At 41.7% G+C, this 17,292-nt stretch overlaps 1 protein-coding gene across 9 annotated transcripts in view; it reads right to left on the bottom strand.

Annotated features, from left to right (window-relative positions):
* NEO1 (neogenin 1) overlaps positions 1–17,292 on the bottom strand; it is a 216,935-nt gene that overhangs the window by 13,378 nt on the left and 186,265 nt on the right. For 5 of the 9 annotated variants that reach the window (XM_070468796.1, XM_070468803.1, XM_070468799.1 and 2 more), the window contains exons 20-25: positions 13,071–13,265; positions 12,364–12,396; positions 9,207–9,275; positions 4,489–4,636; positions 710–948; positions 68–160 (exon numbers count right to left, since the gene is read on the bottom strand). In XM_070468796.1, the coding sequence (XP_070324897.1) occupies positions 68–160; positions 710–948; positions 4,489–4,636; positions 9,207–9,275; positions 12,364–12,396; positions 13,071–13,265 (777 nt within the window). The remainder of the gene's footprint in view (positions 1–67; positions 161–709; positions 949–4,488; positions 4,637–9,206; positions 9,276–12,363; positions 12,397–13,070; positions 13,266–17,292) is intronic. The other 4 variants (XM_070468797.1, XM_070468801.1, XM_070468802.1 and 1 more) reach the window with 2 other exon arrangements.

Raw genomic sequence — 17,292 nt, 5'->3', positions numbered from 1 at the left:
TTGTAGCTGTTCCCCAATATGACTGGATAATTGGCAGCACTTGGGAAAAGAGAAGCTTTTAACTTACGCTGGGGTGGCTGGGAGTCAAAGGGCATCATCATTTTTGGTCTCATTCCCCGCCTTCCTGCCAGTGTAGACATGCTGTCCTCTGATTCATGCCCTAGACATTAAATATGGAGGTTGGTTACAAACATGTGTCTAGGCCAGTGAGCAGCCTCAGCAGTAAAACATTTCAAGTGAAGGCAGATTCAGGACTCAAAGACAACACAGTAGGGACAAGGTGTTGCAGGAAGTGAAATAAAGAGGAAAATGACCATCATCACATTACAGGAATCTCTGTTGAGTCAATGCAGTTGACATGATGCTGCCTATCATGTTTCAGTGCAGGTCTGTGAGGAAGAGCAGGCAGACCAAGAATATGCCAAACACGACAATGAGAGCTGGGCTCCAGGTGAAGGGATGGGATGAAATGTGCAGACATGGGCTAGGCTGTCTCAAAGCTTGAGCTGATGAAGTGCGATGAGAGACCTAAGAGAGCTAGAAGACTGTTTAACCTGGGTACAGAAGCTCTGTCTCTTTATAGGCTAGCTAGTCTTCATCAGAAGTTGCTGCAGTAACACATGTTTCTCTAAACCTAACTTCTTATAGGGATTACCAAATTAAGGCAACTTTACAAAATAGAAAATGGTTCAAACGAAAAAACCTGTACCTCTATATGAATTCCGCCTTTGATGGATATTGCTGTCCATGGAATTGTCAACTGGTGTGATATCTTGAGAATTACGAGGAATTGGTGTATCGGTCATGATGGGGTTTGGATCTGGAGACTTATCGATGGGTTTGAGCTCCAGTCTCTCGTGATGGATCCAGAGGTCTGGGGGTTTGACATCTTTGGAGTTCCCTTTATACTTGTGGGAGCCATTCACTGATTTGCAAGCAGCTCGTTTCCTAGGCACGAAATTAAGAGGATTTTAAAAAGTAACCTGTTAATATTATTGGTCAATAACAGTTTGAATGTTTAAAACAGTCCTTCTGAGAGATGCTTCAGGCAAAATGAGAAACTACAAACAAGAAAAACAGAGGCAAGAAGTTCTACCCTGGGGAGAATGATATGAAATGATGCTGGCATGATGGGCTGGGGTCAAATCATTAAGGAATTTTAGAGCCAAGACCAGAGTCTGAACTTGCCTCTGTGAGTAAAGAGAAATCCCTAAATGGCTTTAAGCAGGAGAGTAAGGAGATCAGTTTTGAGTTAAAAGTTTAAACCAACTGGGATGTGAAGAATGGATTGAGGAGTAGGGGACAAAACAAGGGGGCCGTTACAATGCAGCTGCCAACAACTGCAGCCTGACTGACAGTGGCCTGGGGCAGTGAGAATGGAGGGGAGAGGGAGATCTGGTGGTTATTAATAAACCAGAAATGACAAGCCTTGGTGAAAAAAATGGATGTGGGAAAAGACAGAAATAAAGACACATGAGGAATAAAGGATATTGCCAAGGTCTCTGGCTTAAGCCATTTACTAACACTGGGGAGAAGTCGGTTTGACAGAAAGAATTATAAATTGTTTTGAACATACTAAGTGTCCATCTGAGACATTAAATATAAAACATAAAATAGGCAATTGGGTTTGAGACTGAAGCAAGCCTGAGACTCAGAAGAGAGAAGCCTTGGCTAGAGACAGAAATATGGGAGTAGTTGAAATTCAGAAGTAAATGAAGCCACAGGAGCAGGTAACTCCAGGACCAGGCCCTGAGGAATGTTTATCTGATGGCAGAGTAGACTGGAGAAGCTGTGAAAAAGAACACACAATCATGGAATACAAGAGAAGAGAGTGTTTTAAGAAGGAAGGAGTAGTTGACTGTGTTGAGAGATCAAGATGAGGACTGAAAAATTTCCTTTGGCTTTTGCAACATGGAGGTCAGTAGTAACCTCAGCAAAAGCAACTTTGGTGAAGCAGTGGGGGCAGAATTTGGATTAGAAAGGACTGAAGCATGAGTGGGCAGCAAAAAAATGGACAGGTGAGTGGAGACAAGTATTCAAGAAACTTGTGGTGAAGGGAGCGACAGGGTTTCTTTGTGGTTGGTGGTAAGGACCATGCAGTAGAGGAAAGGTTATAATTGTTTCTTAGGATGGAAGAAGTCTGAGCACAGTCGAATGCTAGAGGGACGGAGCCAATGGAGGGAGAGGTTAGCTGTACTGACAGAGGGGCAACCACAAGGACAAGGTCTCTGAAAGCAGGAGGCACTGGGATACAGCAGGTAAATTGAGAAGAGGTTTCAGATGGGAGGAAGGGGGAGAAAATGACTGTTCCCAACACGGAAGGGCTTTAGATCTAATGGTGGTACACTGAGGTAGGTGGTTCTCATCTGTTGAGTAACAGGGCTCTAGAGGGATGTGCTAAGAAACTCTGAGGGGCTAGAGTCTATAAACAGCTACAGTTGAAATGGGAGGTGCTTCAGATATGAGAGAAGATGAAAAGTACTAAGAAAAGCTCACATATTTTTCCACAGTCAATGGAACATTTGGAAAGTAGGTCACTGGGGGAGGAGGAGGGGGAAACTCTATGAAGACTTGATACAACTCTTTTAAACAAAGGGACCGGAACTGTAGGACCTGCAGATTCAAATACAGAGTACAGAACCTATGACAAACTAATTTTCCTGCCTCTTAATCTGAAGACTAAGTATTTTAGTAAAGATCTCAAGATCTTTATTGAAAACTAGATGTAAAATCAAGTTCATAAAGATAGATAAATGGGAAATGCTGAAAAAGAAGCTTGTAGAAAAGTTCTAGCATAGAAAAATATGATTTTAGTGGTTTTAGGGAAAAACAGTTTTCTACAATGAAAGGCAGGGGAAGCTGTAAGTGGTAGTGATCAAGAGGCAGTGACAATGTAAACTGCTGAAAGCTATTTTACTTGGGCAAAAGAAAGATTAAAAACATCACATAACCTATAGAAAATGACAAAGTCATTACTAGCAGCAGTTAGACTGTAGCTTGTACTTGACCTCAACAGATTTATGGTTATTAAATACATGCATTCTTGCCTTGGGCAGACCAGTTGTGAGCATAATCACACAGACATGAATTTCTTTCTCTCTTTATGGAGCAATACCTCCATCTTATGATCTTTTAGGATACTGCATCTAAAGTTATTCTATTACCCATATTGTGTTTTTGCTCAAGAATCTCCTTTTTTTTTTTTTCTTTATGGCACAGTCTTGCTGGCCAGAGATAGGAACAGAATGTGACCTAGGGTCAAGGATTCCCTCAGCTTCAGGAGTGAAGGCTGTTATCAAGCACCACATAATGGTGATCACCGTGCTATCTGCTCTAAACAATTAGCCACATGCCTCAAAATCCCAGGTGAGTTCAGGGCTAGAAGCCACCTTACCTCTCTGCTAATATGATATGCTGATTATAAATAATCCTTTCTCATTCATTTAATCAATACATCTCTCCATCACACCTCCAACCAACTCTGCCTCCTGTGGTCCCAACCTCAACTGCTACTTTTGGTGAGTGAAAGTCACTCAGTCATGCCTGACTCTTTGCGACCCCATGGACTTATATAGTCCATGGAATTCTCCAGGCCAGAATACTGGAGTGGGTAGCCCTTCCCTTCTCCAGGGAATCTTCCTAACCCAGGGATCAAACCCACGTCTCCTGCATTGCAGGCGGATTCTTTACCAGCTGAGCCTTTGGGAGCACATCTTTAAAAATACTCTTAAACTTAGAACTAGAGGTCTATGGTATCCTTCCATCTCAGCTGGCATTTGTGCCATGAAATTCCGCAGACTCCTGTGTATCTGATTCACTGAGAGCCCAGAGACAGACAGTCCTCCAAAGGGGCTCCCGACAAAGCTGTACATCATCTACTTTCCTCTCCCAGATTGATTCTGTGCACTTGGTCTTGTGACTTCAGAGGCTGAGTTAAATGAACTATATCTACTTGGCAACTCTGCCCTTCCAGTTCAGTGTGGCCAGGAGAAGGCACAGACAAGAGACTGGAGAGTGGGAGGTATTTTCTCTTCTGCCCCATCCCTGCTGGGCTAGAGGATGGCAGTAGTTACATTCCTACCACCATACATGGTTCCTGTTGCAAGTCCTCTCCTGCTGCTTCAGATCTCTGAAAACAGCTCTCTCTGCTTCAGAAAAAGCTCTCACCTTTCTAAGGATAACACTTGCCTGTCACTGTGGCTGGCCCTTGAATACTGCTGCCTAATGCTAACTTCACCCTGGATGCTGTAAATGGTCCCTTCACTAAAGCCCCCTTCACCCATCTTGAGGGCGCCCCGCTTCCCTGCCAGAACTCAGAAGGACACATATTTAACAAGAGGAATCATTCTGCATTTCCTTTAAAAATATTTAAAACGTTGCTTTTCATGTATTTCATATTTTAACTCTGTGTACAACTCCAGACACAGAGGTCACACAGAAGCAAAGAATACATACAAAAAAGTATGGGCTACACGTGGGGCTCCTTACTTTTTCTGGTGAGAGGTAGTCCGCCGGGTGCAGAAAACAGCGATGATCACGACCACCACGATGGTGATGACGCCAACGGAAACGATGATGACCAGCAGCATGTTACTGTCTAGAGGAGAGGTGGGGCTTCCATGAGGGCTGTTACTGCCTGGGAAGGGAAAATGGTACACTTGTTAGTGTGGCAGAATTCTGAAGGCGCATACAAACAGGCTGCAGAACCTTCACGTGAGCATAGATAACTTCTGTGAGCTTCTTTATAAAAGTGGTCATCACTGTGCATTCTATAAAAATGCCTCATGGATACAGCCGTCTCCTCTAGATGATGGAAGCTGAGTTTCTGCCCTGGGTGTACCTGGCACAAAGCTGGTGTTCAATAGAAGTTTCTCCGATTGTACTGAACACTAAGCTTGGACCAGTAAGGGAGTCTGTCCCCTGGTGTCTTATATATAAACTCATCTTATAAAGCACCATTTGTAAATCACTTTAAGTTTTCTGACTTTCAAAACTTTTAAAAAATGCACACTCATAGAAAACGAAAGTTTTTTTTCCCCAACATATAGCATTGGGATGCGGTCAAAAAACTACTTGAATCATAAAGTCTGTTTTTATAAACACAGTCTGTGCAGAGTTAATTTTCTTATTCAGTTTCAGGAAAACAAAGGTCTGTACATATGCATTAATCTGACAAATATTTACTGCGTGGTTACAATGTGCCAGGTATTGTTCTAGGTACCCAGGATGCAACAGTGAACAACAAAGGTGCAGATGCTAGGACAGGAGCGGGGGCAGACAATAAACAGATAAATTATTAGTTTATAGTAAGTGCCATGAAAATATAAAAGGAGGGGATATGGTACAGAAGGACTGGGTGGCGAGTTTATATTAAGTGGTTGGGAAAAGCTTCTCTGAGGAGATGGCATTTGGGCTGAGATTTGAATGATCCTACCATACAAAGACCCGAAGGAAGAACATTTCAGAGAAGGGGGAACAGCTAGTGGGAGGATCCTGAGACAGGAATGAGCTCAGCACGTTCAAGGGAGATAAAGGCAGCCAGTGTTGCTGAAGCAAAGAGAGATATCCAAAGTTAGAGGGAATGATGTGAGCAGAAAAAAAGATGGATATGAGGCTGGAGAGATGTGCAGAGGCGAGATCATTTAGGACCTTGAGGAAACAGATCTTCTTCCTATTAGTGTTGCTCCATGCTCATTGGGTGAGGTTCAGCTTTTTTTTTTTTACAAGGCTGTTTGTAATCCTGCTCTATTCTTAGTCTTGCTCTTCCACTTCCTGAAACATTGTACTTTGCTTCCCACCTCATTACAAAAGTTATGCATGCTCATACTGTAAAATATGGGAAATCCTACAACACAGATTTAACCACCATGGATATCTGCCATCTTTTCTTCCAGCCACTCTCTCTTATTGCCTTAATAATCAAAGCTGTACAATAACGGGATGAGCTGCTTTGCTAAGTAATGAGTGTTTAGTCACCAGAAGTACTTATAAAGAGCCATCCTACATGTCTGGGATGCTGTGGAAATTTCTACCAGGAACGTGTGGCCTGGGAACCAATGTTCTTAGGAAGGCTCCTAAAGTGATTTTTATATACAACCTGGTTTATAAACTCATGATCTAATTCAAACTACATTTACTGTGGGACTCCCATTAACAGTGGATTAGCTGACCTTCTGCTTCTTATTCTATGATTTTATAGGCTACATCCAAGCACAGTGCTGAAGCTGGGCTAATTGTGAAAGTTTAAGAGCTTATTCTTCTACATTTGGTTGAATCACTTCTATCTATTTCAGAGAAGGAGATCAGCAGACAGACAACTTAAACTGGATATAATGACCTTCAATAAAAAAACATTTTTATATTTGGGAAAGACTATGGAACTGGGAGCCAATACAATGAGACCAAATTAGGGATCTCCATAAAACCATTATTAACAGTAGTACTGAGCTAGTGGGTGGGGCAAGCGGTAGAGCAGGCGCTGTGCATCAGAGGCAGGGAGCAGGGCTGTGGGAGGCAGTTCTTTCCTGCATTCCACAGAGACAAATTCTCAATTAACTACAAAGGACCTCTACCTTCTGAGTCGGCCAAAGGCTGTCTTCGGAACTAGAGTAAGAGTGAGCTGCAAATGGGACCCTAGACCTTCCTCCTAGGGATATTAAGCCTCACTTGGGCTATTGCAGCAGCTTCCTAACCACTCTTTTTTGACTTTCTACTCTTGGCACCCAACTCATTCTCCACTGTCATCAGGGTAACAGCAGATACTCAGTATGTGGGAAGTCACCGTTTACCAGTAGTATCAGACATCTCACATATGTTACTTACATGAGGAAGCTCACATTTCTTAGCATCAGCACCTGAGCTTTTGACAGGTCGGTTTTAACCTACCTTTTTTTTTTTTTAACCTACCTTTTCTAACCTGAGCCTATTCTGTTTCTTGGCAGTGTGGTCCCTGGAGAAAGCAGGCTGTTTTAAAGTGTGTTTTTGGTTTTTTTTTTAAATTTGGACCATTTTAAAAGTCTTTATTGAACTTGTTACAATATTGTTTCATGCTTTGGTGTTTTTTTTTTTTTTTTTGGTTGTGAGGAATGTGGGATCTTAGTTCCCTGACCAGGAATCAAAACTGCATCCCTGCATTGGAAGGTGCAGTCTTTTTTTTTTTTTTTTTTAATTTAGAATATGTTTTTCTTTTTTTTTTTTTTCCATTTATTTTTATTAGTTGGAGGCTAATTACTTTACAACATTGCAGTGGTTTTTGTCATACATTGAAATGAATTAGCCATGGATTTACATGTATTCGCCATCCCAGTCCCCCCTCCCACCTCCCTCTCCACCCGATCCCTCTGGGTCTTCCCAGTCCACCAGGCCCGAGCACTTGTCTCATGCACCCAACCTGGGCTGGTGATCTGTTTCACCCTAGATAATATACATGTTTCAATGCTGTTCTCTTGAAACATCCCACCCTCGCCTTCTCCCAGAGTCCACAAGTCTGTTCTATACATCTGAGTCTCTTTTTCTGTTTTGCATATAGGGTTCTCATTACGATCTTTCTAAAGTCCACATATATGTGTTAGTATACTGTAATGGTCTTTATCTTTCTGGCTTACTTCGCTCTGTATAATGGGCTCCAGTTTCATCCATCTCATTAGAACTGATTCAAATGAATTCTTTTTAATGGCTGAGTAATATTCCATGGTGTATATGTACCACAGCTTCCTCATCCATTCGTTTGCTGATGGGCATCTGGGTTGCTTCCATGTCCTGGCTATTATAAACAGTGCTGCGATGAACATTGGGGTGCACGTGTCTCTTTCAGATCTGGTTTCGGAAGGTGCAGTCTTAACCGCCAAGGAAGTTCCAAGCAGGCTGTTTTAAATTGCCATGCTTCATACATGTTCTTATTGCATTGCATCCTAGAAATGTTTGACCCCCTCCTAGACATTCAGTAATTTTCTCTATGCCTTTTAAAATCTGGGTCAGAGATGTCTTCTAGAAAGCTTTCTCTTCTCTCTGTCAGATAGCTTGTTACATACTCCCCCTGCTTCTACAGTCTGTTACATAGCACCTAAACCTTTAGAAATATGTGTGAATAAATGAATGAATGCATAAACAAAAGAAAAGACAAAGAAGTAACTGCTTTTCTCACAGTCGGGTGGACAGCACATAAATGTAACATATGCCTTCCAGGAGGAGAAACTCATAAAGTCCTAGAAATCACAGCCTAAAAATTTCTTGAAGCAAGCAAGTTTGTCTGGCTCTCCAAAGAAGTGGCCAATTTCACTGAAGTCTGGGCAATACTTTTTATTTAAATTGATAGCTGGAGATTAAGAGACCATTTTATTTCCATAATTAGACCAGGAGTTTCTGGAGGACTAGAAACTCTTTTTCTTTTCTCTTCCATGTGTTTCTCATGAGGAGACAGTATGGTTCACTTCTAGGAACTACCTTTGTGGACATTTTACCATCCTGGATTCCCACATCTGATCTAGGAAGGCTGTGAGTGACAGCAGAAAAGGCACAATATGAAGATGGAAGCCCCGGGTTTTGATTCTAGGGCTTCTATAATAAGTGGATAGGTCCAGGCACATTACTTCTCCCCTGAGTCTCTTAATGTAAAACATGGGAATAATGATACCTGTTCTCCCTCCCTCACAATGTTATCACAATAAAATGATTTCACGTGCGAAAGTAACTTCCATATGGTGACGTTGTATAGAGAAGCAGGTGTCACCATTTAAGTAATTAGAAGGCACCAGCTCTTAGGATGGCTAGGAGAGAGGGAATATAATTTTTTAGAATTCCCAAACTAAGAGCACCGCAGTAAACAGTGTGGAGAGAAATGAATGATTCCAAAGCATCTCTCAGGCTCGTTTTAGATGATAGCTAATTCCACCAGAGGGTTTATTTTTTAAAGTAAGGTTCTAATTATTTTGAAAATAGGCAGTGGGCAATGAGAAGACTGTTTGTTTAGAATCATTTTAAGTTTATACGCAGGGAAACAATTTTATTTCTGAATCTATAATAAATGGGTCTACAGTAATTTGGCAAACATTTGCCAGAAAATGCCTAAAGCCAGCTCTATCGAATAAAAAGAAATAGGTAATAGGCTATAATTCACAGCACAGGAGCTGCAAGAAACATTTCAAGATTTCAAGCAGAACTGCACTGTGCCCACAGGAAGCCAAATAAAGCCAGAGGAAGGGCTTTACCGCTCATTGGAGGTTTGTAGTCGGATCCCAGGTCTGGCAGCCGGCTTCCTTTCCCTGCAGACCCCGAGGCTGAAGAAGAAGAAATCATGTCAGTAACAACCCACTCCATTGGTGTGACCAGTCTACTTCACAGCTAGTGAGTGTTTTCTATAAAAAAAAAAAAAAAATGTATTTTCAGTCTACGCTGTCCATAAGAAAAGGAAGTAGCACGTACACACAACAGGGGAAAATGCAGCCTATTTATGCAAAACAAACTAAGGTAGAGCTTTCTATGCAATGAGGCATCTGAAAGGCTGACACTCCTGTTCCATGGCTGTATCCAGGGTATAACAAGGCTGTCCCTTGCTGTTAAGGTTTCTCTAGCCCAAGAAACAGCTGCTGAAAAACTGCTCAGAGCACTTAGGGCAAAAGCAGCTTCTGGTGGAAAACGAACCGAGGGGACCATTAAAGAAACGGGTTCTTCCGAGGGACTGGCTTGATCTGGCTGAGCAGGTGTCAGTAGTGTTTGGATTCTTTTCTCAAAATAGGAAGCTGCCTTTCTAAATATAGAGTTACCTTAAGAGGGAGCAGGAAGGCAAGCAGAGGTTCAGATTAGGTTCTCAGTTTCTGCTCAGTCAACCTAAACACCCAGAGATTAAAAAACCAAAGTCTCCCCTCTGGTTGCTCACAAAGACACTGTCTCCTACTCCGTCATCATGGAACATAAGAAGTGAGGCTGCTGACCTTGAGCTTGGGACCACCTCATAAGCTCGACTTCCCTGGTGGCTCAGATGGGAAAGCGTCTGCCTACAATGCGGGAGACCTGGTTCAATCCCTGGGTTGGGAAGACCTCCTGGAGAAGGAAATGGCAACCCACTCCAGTATTTTTGCCTGGAAAATCCCACGGAAGGAGGAACCTGGTAGGCTACAGTCCGTGGGGTCGCAAAGAATCGGACATGACTGAGCGACTTCACTCATATGCAGGCCTCAGAAAACACCTGGGCCTGGAAGGCAGTCTCAGACTTCTCTTGAAGAGGTCTGCAGGAACTGTAGGGAAAGCTGATCCTTGGTTCACCCAGCTCAACAGACTGCTTGTGCTGGCAGACCAGCACCATCAGGCACTAAATGTTGGACTTTGGGCAAGTTATTTAGCTACTATTTTGGGGTCTTGGTTTCCTCATTGTAAAGCAGGGATCATAATGGCACCTGCTTCACGAAAGGGTTGTGAGGATTAATTAGAAATTTAATCCCATAAAATGTTTTGAATAATGCCTGACACAAAGTAAATGTTTTATAAATATTAACTACTAAATAAATCTTTGGGGAAGAATCTCATCTTACACTCCGCAGAGAGCATGAAGCTTCAGGAAATGCTTATAAATTAAGAGTTATTTCTATGAATAAAGCTTGACTAGAAATGCATAAACAAGATGTGTTGCTGTAAAACATTATAGATAATATCAAGTACTTCTATTAAATTATCAGCCTTGGAGGAAATGGAAGAAATTAAAGTCTGAAGGTTTCTATGTATAGTTCATTTAACAGAATAAATCTAGAAATGAAAAAAACAAATCTACTTTCTAGGTTTCCAGAAGCTCAAAGTCCCCAAAGGTAACAGAAGTTCCTGGGTATGTAAGGGGCGTAGTCTAGAATTTTTAACTCACAGTCCTCAAACCTTTGTCACTGTCCGCACCTATCACTTAACTTCACTTCCACTGTCACCAATCCTCCCAAACAGTACACACCACGTGTCAAGATTCCACCTGTTCTTTTCACTATGATAAGCTGGTAGAGATGACACGACCCATGTAAGGCTCTTCATAGTTAAGGTACGTCTTTGTCAGGCAGCCCAAATTTAAGCCAAACTACTCAGAGTAACACATTACATAAATAATTACCAATGAACACTTTGCCAACAAACCAACTGGCTTAACTCCTATGTTTTCCTCCTATGTTTAATGTTTTCCTCTTACATTTAACTTACGAACAAGAAATCCAAGGATTAGCCAAATACCAAAATAAATATGGGCAAAGAATTGTAAATACCAAAGGGGTGGTATAGCTGAGAACTGCAGCCTGGCTCATGGGGTGAAGTGAGGGAAGAAAATAGCACATATATACTCTGTACACAGTCAGTGTTGTTACTGTTCTATTTTCATGCTTAAGGCAAAGGTTCTACCATGATCAGGGTGCTTTACACACACACACACACACACACACACACACACACACACACACACGGGCATGTTTGCAGTTTTCCCAACATAGAACAAAAGACTCATTGAATGCAAACACATTTCCAAATCCCCAAAACTTGAAACCTCAAACTCTGAATCTTCCTTGCCATTAACCAAGATCCAAAGACTTTGTATTTCTAAAAACTACTATTAAAGAATAAAAGAAACCATCCAATTTACTTTAACTGCTCCTGCTATAGAAAACAGATAACCAACTTTAGCTGACTTCCCAGAGATGAAAATCACAAAGTATAGTTTAACTCTCCACCACAGCGACTGCAGTGAAGAGACTATGCTGACAGATAATTTCCAGAATGGTGACACTGAGGCCCATACTTCCTAAACTTCCATTGTACACTGTCTCTATCCTCTTATAAAATTAGCAAATATATTTAAGAAGTGGTAAAAGAGCCCTGAATTAAGCCTGCAACAAGAGAATGGAGAGCCGTAATTTTGTGAAAGATAATCATACAATTCAGGAGGGTACATTTGTATATTCTCTGTTGAGGGAGGAAAAAAGGGTATTCAATTGAATTTGATTAAACTTTTCATTTAGAGACATCAATAAAACTCTAGATGCTACAAATATGACAAACTGGTGTGCTTGTTCTCATTATGGCCCAAATCCCTATCTGTATCACAGAATTTTAGTATCTTAGCACCAAGGATACTCTGACTCACATTTAAGGACTATCTCCTCACATCTGTAGAAGTCCAACCCAGTTTTTTTCCCTGCCAGTCTGTTTAGCTCCTAAGTAGATTCTCCAGCTTTTCAGATACCCCAAGTGCCACAAATATGGACTCAACTCTACTTTGGCCAATAAATATGTGACTTTTAACACACAGTACTGATACTGATTTTCAGGAAAAAACAAAAACAACAAAAAGCTAGTAACAGGTCACAAAAGAGAGGAAAGGAAAGAGGCCAGCTACTCATTTACCTTGATCATTAGCCATTTTATCAGAGGAGTCCGCTAGCAGGCCAAGCACAAGGGAAGGAAAAAACAAGAGCAAGGATCACAAGCTTTGAAGATGGGACAGCAGAATCCTTAAAGGAAAAAATTAAAACCCCGAGAACTTCCAAGCACCTTGAGTCTTCTTTTTCATGCTAACAGAAAAGAAATCCATATATGTTTTTCCATATTTCCACAGACTCAGCTCCCAACTTACTTTTACTTCCTAAGCTCACCTGGTTCAATATTTTACTGTCACTTTCTTACCTAGAGTCTTCTTTAGAGGGCCCCTTTTGTCTCTTTCTCTCTACAAAGGTCAGTGAACAAGACTTTCACATTAAGAGCCTGCATGTGTTGAAAGAGAATCATCCATCACAATAACACGCTACTACTCTGTCTGGGAACCAAGAGAATCCCATCTGATCTGACTGGTTTAGATCACAGCAGTTCATCTGCCTCGAGCAGCCTGGAGTCAGAGTTCCCTTGTCAATGATATGTTTAGGTCAGTAACCTAGGGAGCACTGATCTGGTGGTCTGGGGGTAGCATCATTTTTAGATAAATGCCCACACTGTGGCTCATAACCACATCATTAGGATTTCCTGTATCATCCACAGTCTCTACATGCTAAAGTGACATGTACACGCATAATCCCACTCAAGAGACACACAATGGAACACTGTTTGGGGGCCTTTACCTTTGGGTGTTCTGAACTGGACAGCTTCAGACATGGGCCCCATGCCCTTTGAGTTCCGGGCTTGGATTTTGAAGTAGTATGGTGTGTCAAGTGTTAATTCTTGTATCTGGTGAGTCAGCCTGTTTCCCACAACAGGCTCAATAACCCAGTCGTGTATCTCTGCATTCACATCCGTGCTGTAATATATGATGTAACCTATCCAAAGGAATTAATGGAAAGAGAAACCTTATTCCTGCTCTTTCTTTTGCAATCAGTAAGTCAATAAAAGATATATGTTACAGCACACACAAACAGAGAACTAGTTACAGATTAAATCAGCAATAGTAACATGTATTTTAAATGCTACATTAAATATAATACAGAGAAAACCACAATTTCAACAGTGCCAGACTATAAATTATCTGTATCAGCTGAAGTAATAAAAGTAGTTAAGATAAAAATATAGGGTTAAATATTCTCAAAAGCTAGGAAATTATATAAGGAAAACATCCTAATTATCATTCCAACATTCTGTACTTCAAGGGTCTACTTCAATTAAGTTAATGCAGTTTTGAAAACCAGTAATGGCCTGACAGTGCTATTTGAACGCTCACCAGTGTGATTTCCGGCGGAAAAACTCCTAGGAGATGGGCAGCCACCGCTGCTGCTGCTGCTGCTGCGTCTCCTCATTCGTGTCCGACTCTGTGCGACCCCAGAGACGGCACCCACCAGGTTCCCCCGTCCCTGGGATTCTCCAGGCAAGAACCTCGGAGTGGGTTGCCATTTCCTTCTCCAAGCCACCTTTGCTAGATTCTCCCAAACTTGGGGTAGGTGAAGTCACAGAGAAACATCACCTGATACATCCACCAGAGGGCACTCTATCTCCACAGTTGAGGAAGGAAGACCCACAACCACAAGACTACACAGTGCAAAAAGGCACTGACCGCATCATTACTGGTTTTTAAGGACAAAATATAATGCAATCCATGTCAAGTCATACTTAATTTTTTTAAGGGAGAGGCAAATTCTAAAACCTAAATTAAAAAAGACATAAAGACTGGGGATTTCAGGAAAGGGATTCCTATTGAAAGCTGAAGTGGGACAATGCTCAGTTCAGTTCAGGTCAGTCACTCAGTCGTGTAAAACTCATTGTGACCCCATGGACTGCAGCACGCCACACCTCCTTGTCCATCACCAACTCCGAGAGTTCACTCAAACTCATGTCCACAGAGTCGGTGATGCCATCCAATCATCTCATCCTCTGTTGTCCCCTTCTCCTCCTGCCTTCAATCCTTCCCAGCATCAGGGTCTTTTCAAATGAGTCAGTTCTTCGCATCAGGTAGCCAAAGTACTGGAGTTTCAGTTTCAGCATTAGTCCTTCCAATGAATATTCAGGACTGATCTCCTTTAGGATGGACTGATTGGATCTCTGTGCTGTCCAAGGGACTCTCAAGAGTCTTCTCTAACACCACAGTTCAAAAGCATCAATTCTTTGGCGCTCAGCTTTCTTTATAGTCCAACTCTCACATCCATACATGACTACTGGAAAAACCATAGCTTTGATTAGACAGACCTCTGTTGGCAAAGTAATGCCTCTGCTTTTTAATATGCTGTCTAGGGTGGTCATAACTTTTCTTCCATGGAGCAAGTGTCTTTTAATTTCATGGCTGCAATCACCATCTGCAGTCATTTTGGAGCCCCCCCCCCCCGCCCCCCAAAAAAGTCTGTCACTGTTTCCTCTGTTTCCCCATCTATTTGCCATGAAGTGATGGGACAGGATGCCATGATCTTCGTTTTCTGAATGTTGAGTTTTAAGCCAACTTTTTCACTCTCCTCTTTCACTTTCATCAAGAGGCTCTTTAGTTCTTCTTCACTTTCTGCCATAAGAGTGGTGTCATCTGCATATCTGAGGTTATTGATATTTCTCATGGCAATGATTCCAGCTTGTGCTTCATCCAGCCCAGTGTTTCTCATGATGTACTCTGCATATAAGTTAAATAAGCAGGGTGACAATATACAGCCTTGACATACTCCTTTCCCGATTTGGAACCAGTCTGTTGTTCCATGTCTAGTTCTAACTGTTGCTTCCTGACCTGCATACAGATTTCTTAAGAGGCAGGTCAGGTGGTCTGATATTCCCATCTCTTGAAGAATATTTCATAGTTTGTTGTGATCCACACAGTCAAAGGCTTTGACATAGTCAATAAAGCAAAAGTAGATGTTTTTCTGGAACTCTATCTTTTTCGATGATCCAAAGGATGTTGGCAATTTGATCTCTGGTTCCTCTGCCTTTTCTAAATCCAGCTTGAATATCTGGAAGTTCATGGTTCACATGCTGTTGAAGCCTGGCTTGGAGAATTTTGAGCATTACTTTACTAGTGTGTGAGATAGGTGCAATTGTGAAGTAGTTTGAACATTCTTTGGCATTACCTTTCTTTGGGATTGGAATGAAAACTGACCTTTTCCAGTCCTGTGGCCATTGCTGAGTTTTTCAAATTTGCTGGCATATTGAGTGCAGCACTTTCACAGCATCATCTTTTAGGATTTGAAATTGCTCAACTGGAATTCCATCACCTCCACTAGTTTTGTTCACAGTGATGCTTCCTAAGGCCCACTTGACTTCACATTCCAGGATGTCTGGCTCTAGGTGAGTGATCATGCCATCGTGATTATCTGGGTCATGAAGATCTTTTTTGTATAGTTCTGTGCATTCTTGCCACCTCTTCTTAATATCTTCTGCTTCTGTTAGGTCCATACCATTTCTGTCCTTTATTGAGCCCATCTTTGCATGAAATGTTCCCTTGGTATCTCTAATTTTCCTGAGGAGATCTCTAGTCTTTCCCATTCTGTTGTTTTCCTCTATTCCTTTGCACTGATCACTGAGGAAGGCTTTCTTATCTCTCCTTGCTATTCTTTGGAACTCTGCATTTAAATGGGTATATCTTTCCTTTTCTCCTTTGCTTTTCACTTCTCTTCTTTTCACAGCTATTTGTAAGGCCTCCTCAGACAGCCATTTTGCCTTTTTGCATTTCTTTTTCTTGGGGATGGTCTTGATCCCTGCCTCCTGTACAATGTCACGCACCTCTGTTCACAGTTCTTCAGGCACTCTGTTTATCAGATTAGTCCCTTAAATGTATTTCTCACTTCCACTGTATAATTGTAAGGGATCTGATTTAGGTAATACCTGAATGGTTCAGTGGTTTTCCCTACTTTCTTCAATTTAAGTCTGAATTTGGCAATAAGGAGTTCATGATCTGAGCCAGAGTCAGCTCCCAGTCTTGTTTTTGCTGACTGTATAGAGCTTCCCTGTCTTTGGCTGCAAAGAATATTATTAATCTGATTTCAGTATTGACCAGCTGGTGATGTCCATGTATAGAGTCTTCCCTTGTGTTGTTGGAGGAGGGTGTTTGCTATGGCTACTGCGTTCTCTTGGCAAAACTGTTAGCCTTTGCCCTGCTTCATTCTGTACTCCAAGGCCAAATTTGCCTGTTACTCTAGGTGTTTCTTGACTTCCTTTATTTGCATTACAGTCCTCTATAATGAAAAGGACATCTTTTCTGGGTGTTAGTTCTAGAAGGTCTTGTAGGTCTTCATAGAACCATTCAGCTTCAGCTTCTTCAGCATTACTGGTCAGGGCACAGACCTGAATTCCTGTGATACTGAATGGTTTGCCTTGGAAACAAACAGAGATCATTCTGTCATTTTTGAGATTGCATCTAAGTACTGCATTTCAGACTCTTTTGTTGACTATGATGGCTACTCCATTTCTTCTAAGGGATTTTTGCCCACAGTAGTAGATATAATAGTCATCTGAATTAAATTCACCCATTCCAGTCCATTTTAGCTTGCTGATTCCTAAAATGTTGATATTCACTCTTGCCATCTCATGTTTGACCACTTCCAATTTGCCTTGATTCATGAACCTAACATTCCAGGTTCCTATGCAATATTGCTCTTTACAGCATCAGACTTTACTTCCATCACCAGTCACATCCACAACTGGGTGATGTTTTTGCTTTGGTTCTGTCTCTTCATTCTTTCCGGAGTTATTTCTTCACTGATCTCCAGTAGCATAGTGGGCACCTACCAACCTGGGGAGTTCATCTTTCAGAGTCCTATCTTTGTTTTTTCATACTATCCATGGGGTTCTCAAGGCAAGAATACTAAGTAGTTTGCCATTCCCTTCTCCAGCAGACCACGTTTTGTCAGACAATGCTAAGAAATGCTTTTCAGTTTCCTTTGT

The sequence above is a fragment of the Odocoileus virginianus genome, chromosome 6 (assembly GCF_023699985.2).
Source record: "Odocoileus virginianus isolate 20LAN1187 ecotype Illinois chromosome 6, Ovbor_1.2, whole genome shotgun sequence".
Lineage (NCBI taxonomy): Eukaryota > Metazoa > Chordata > Mammalia > Artiodactyla > Cervidae > Odocoileus > Odocoileus virginianus.
The sequence above is the reverse complement of the archived record's forward strand: the minus strand, read 5'-3'. Positions and strand labels throughout refer to the sequence as shown.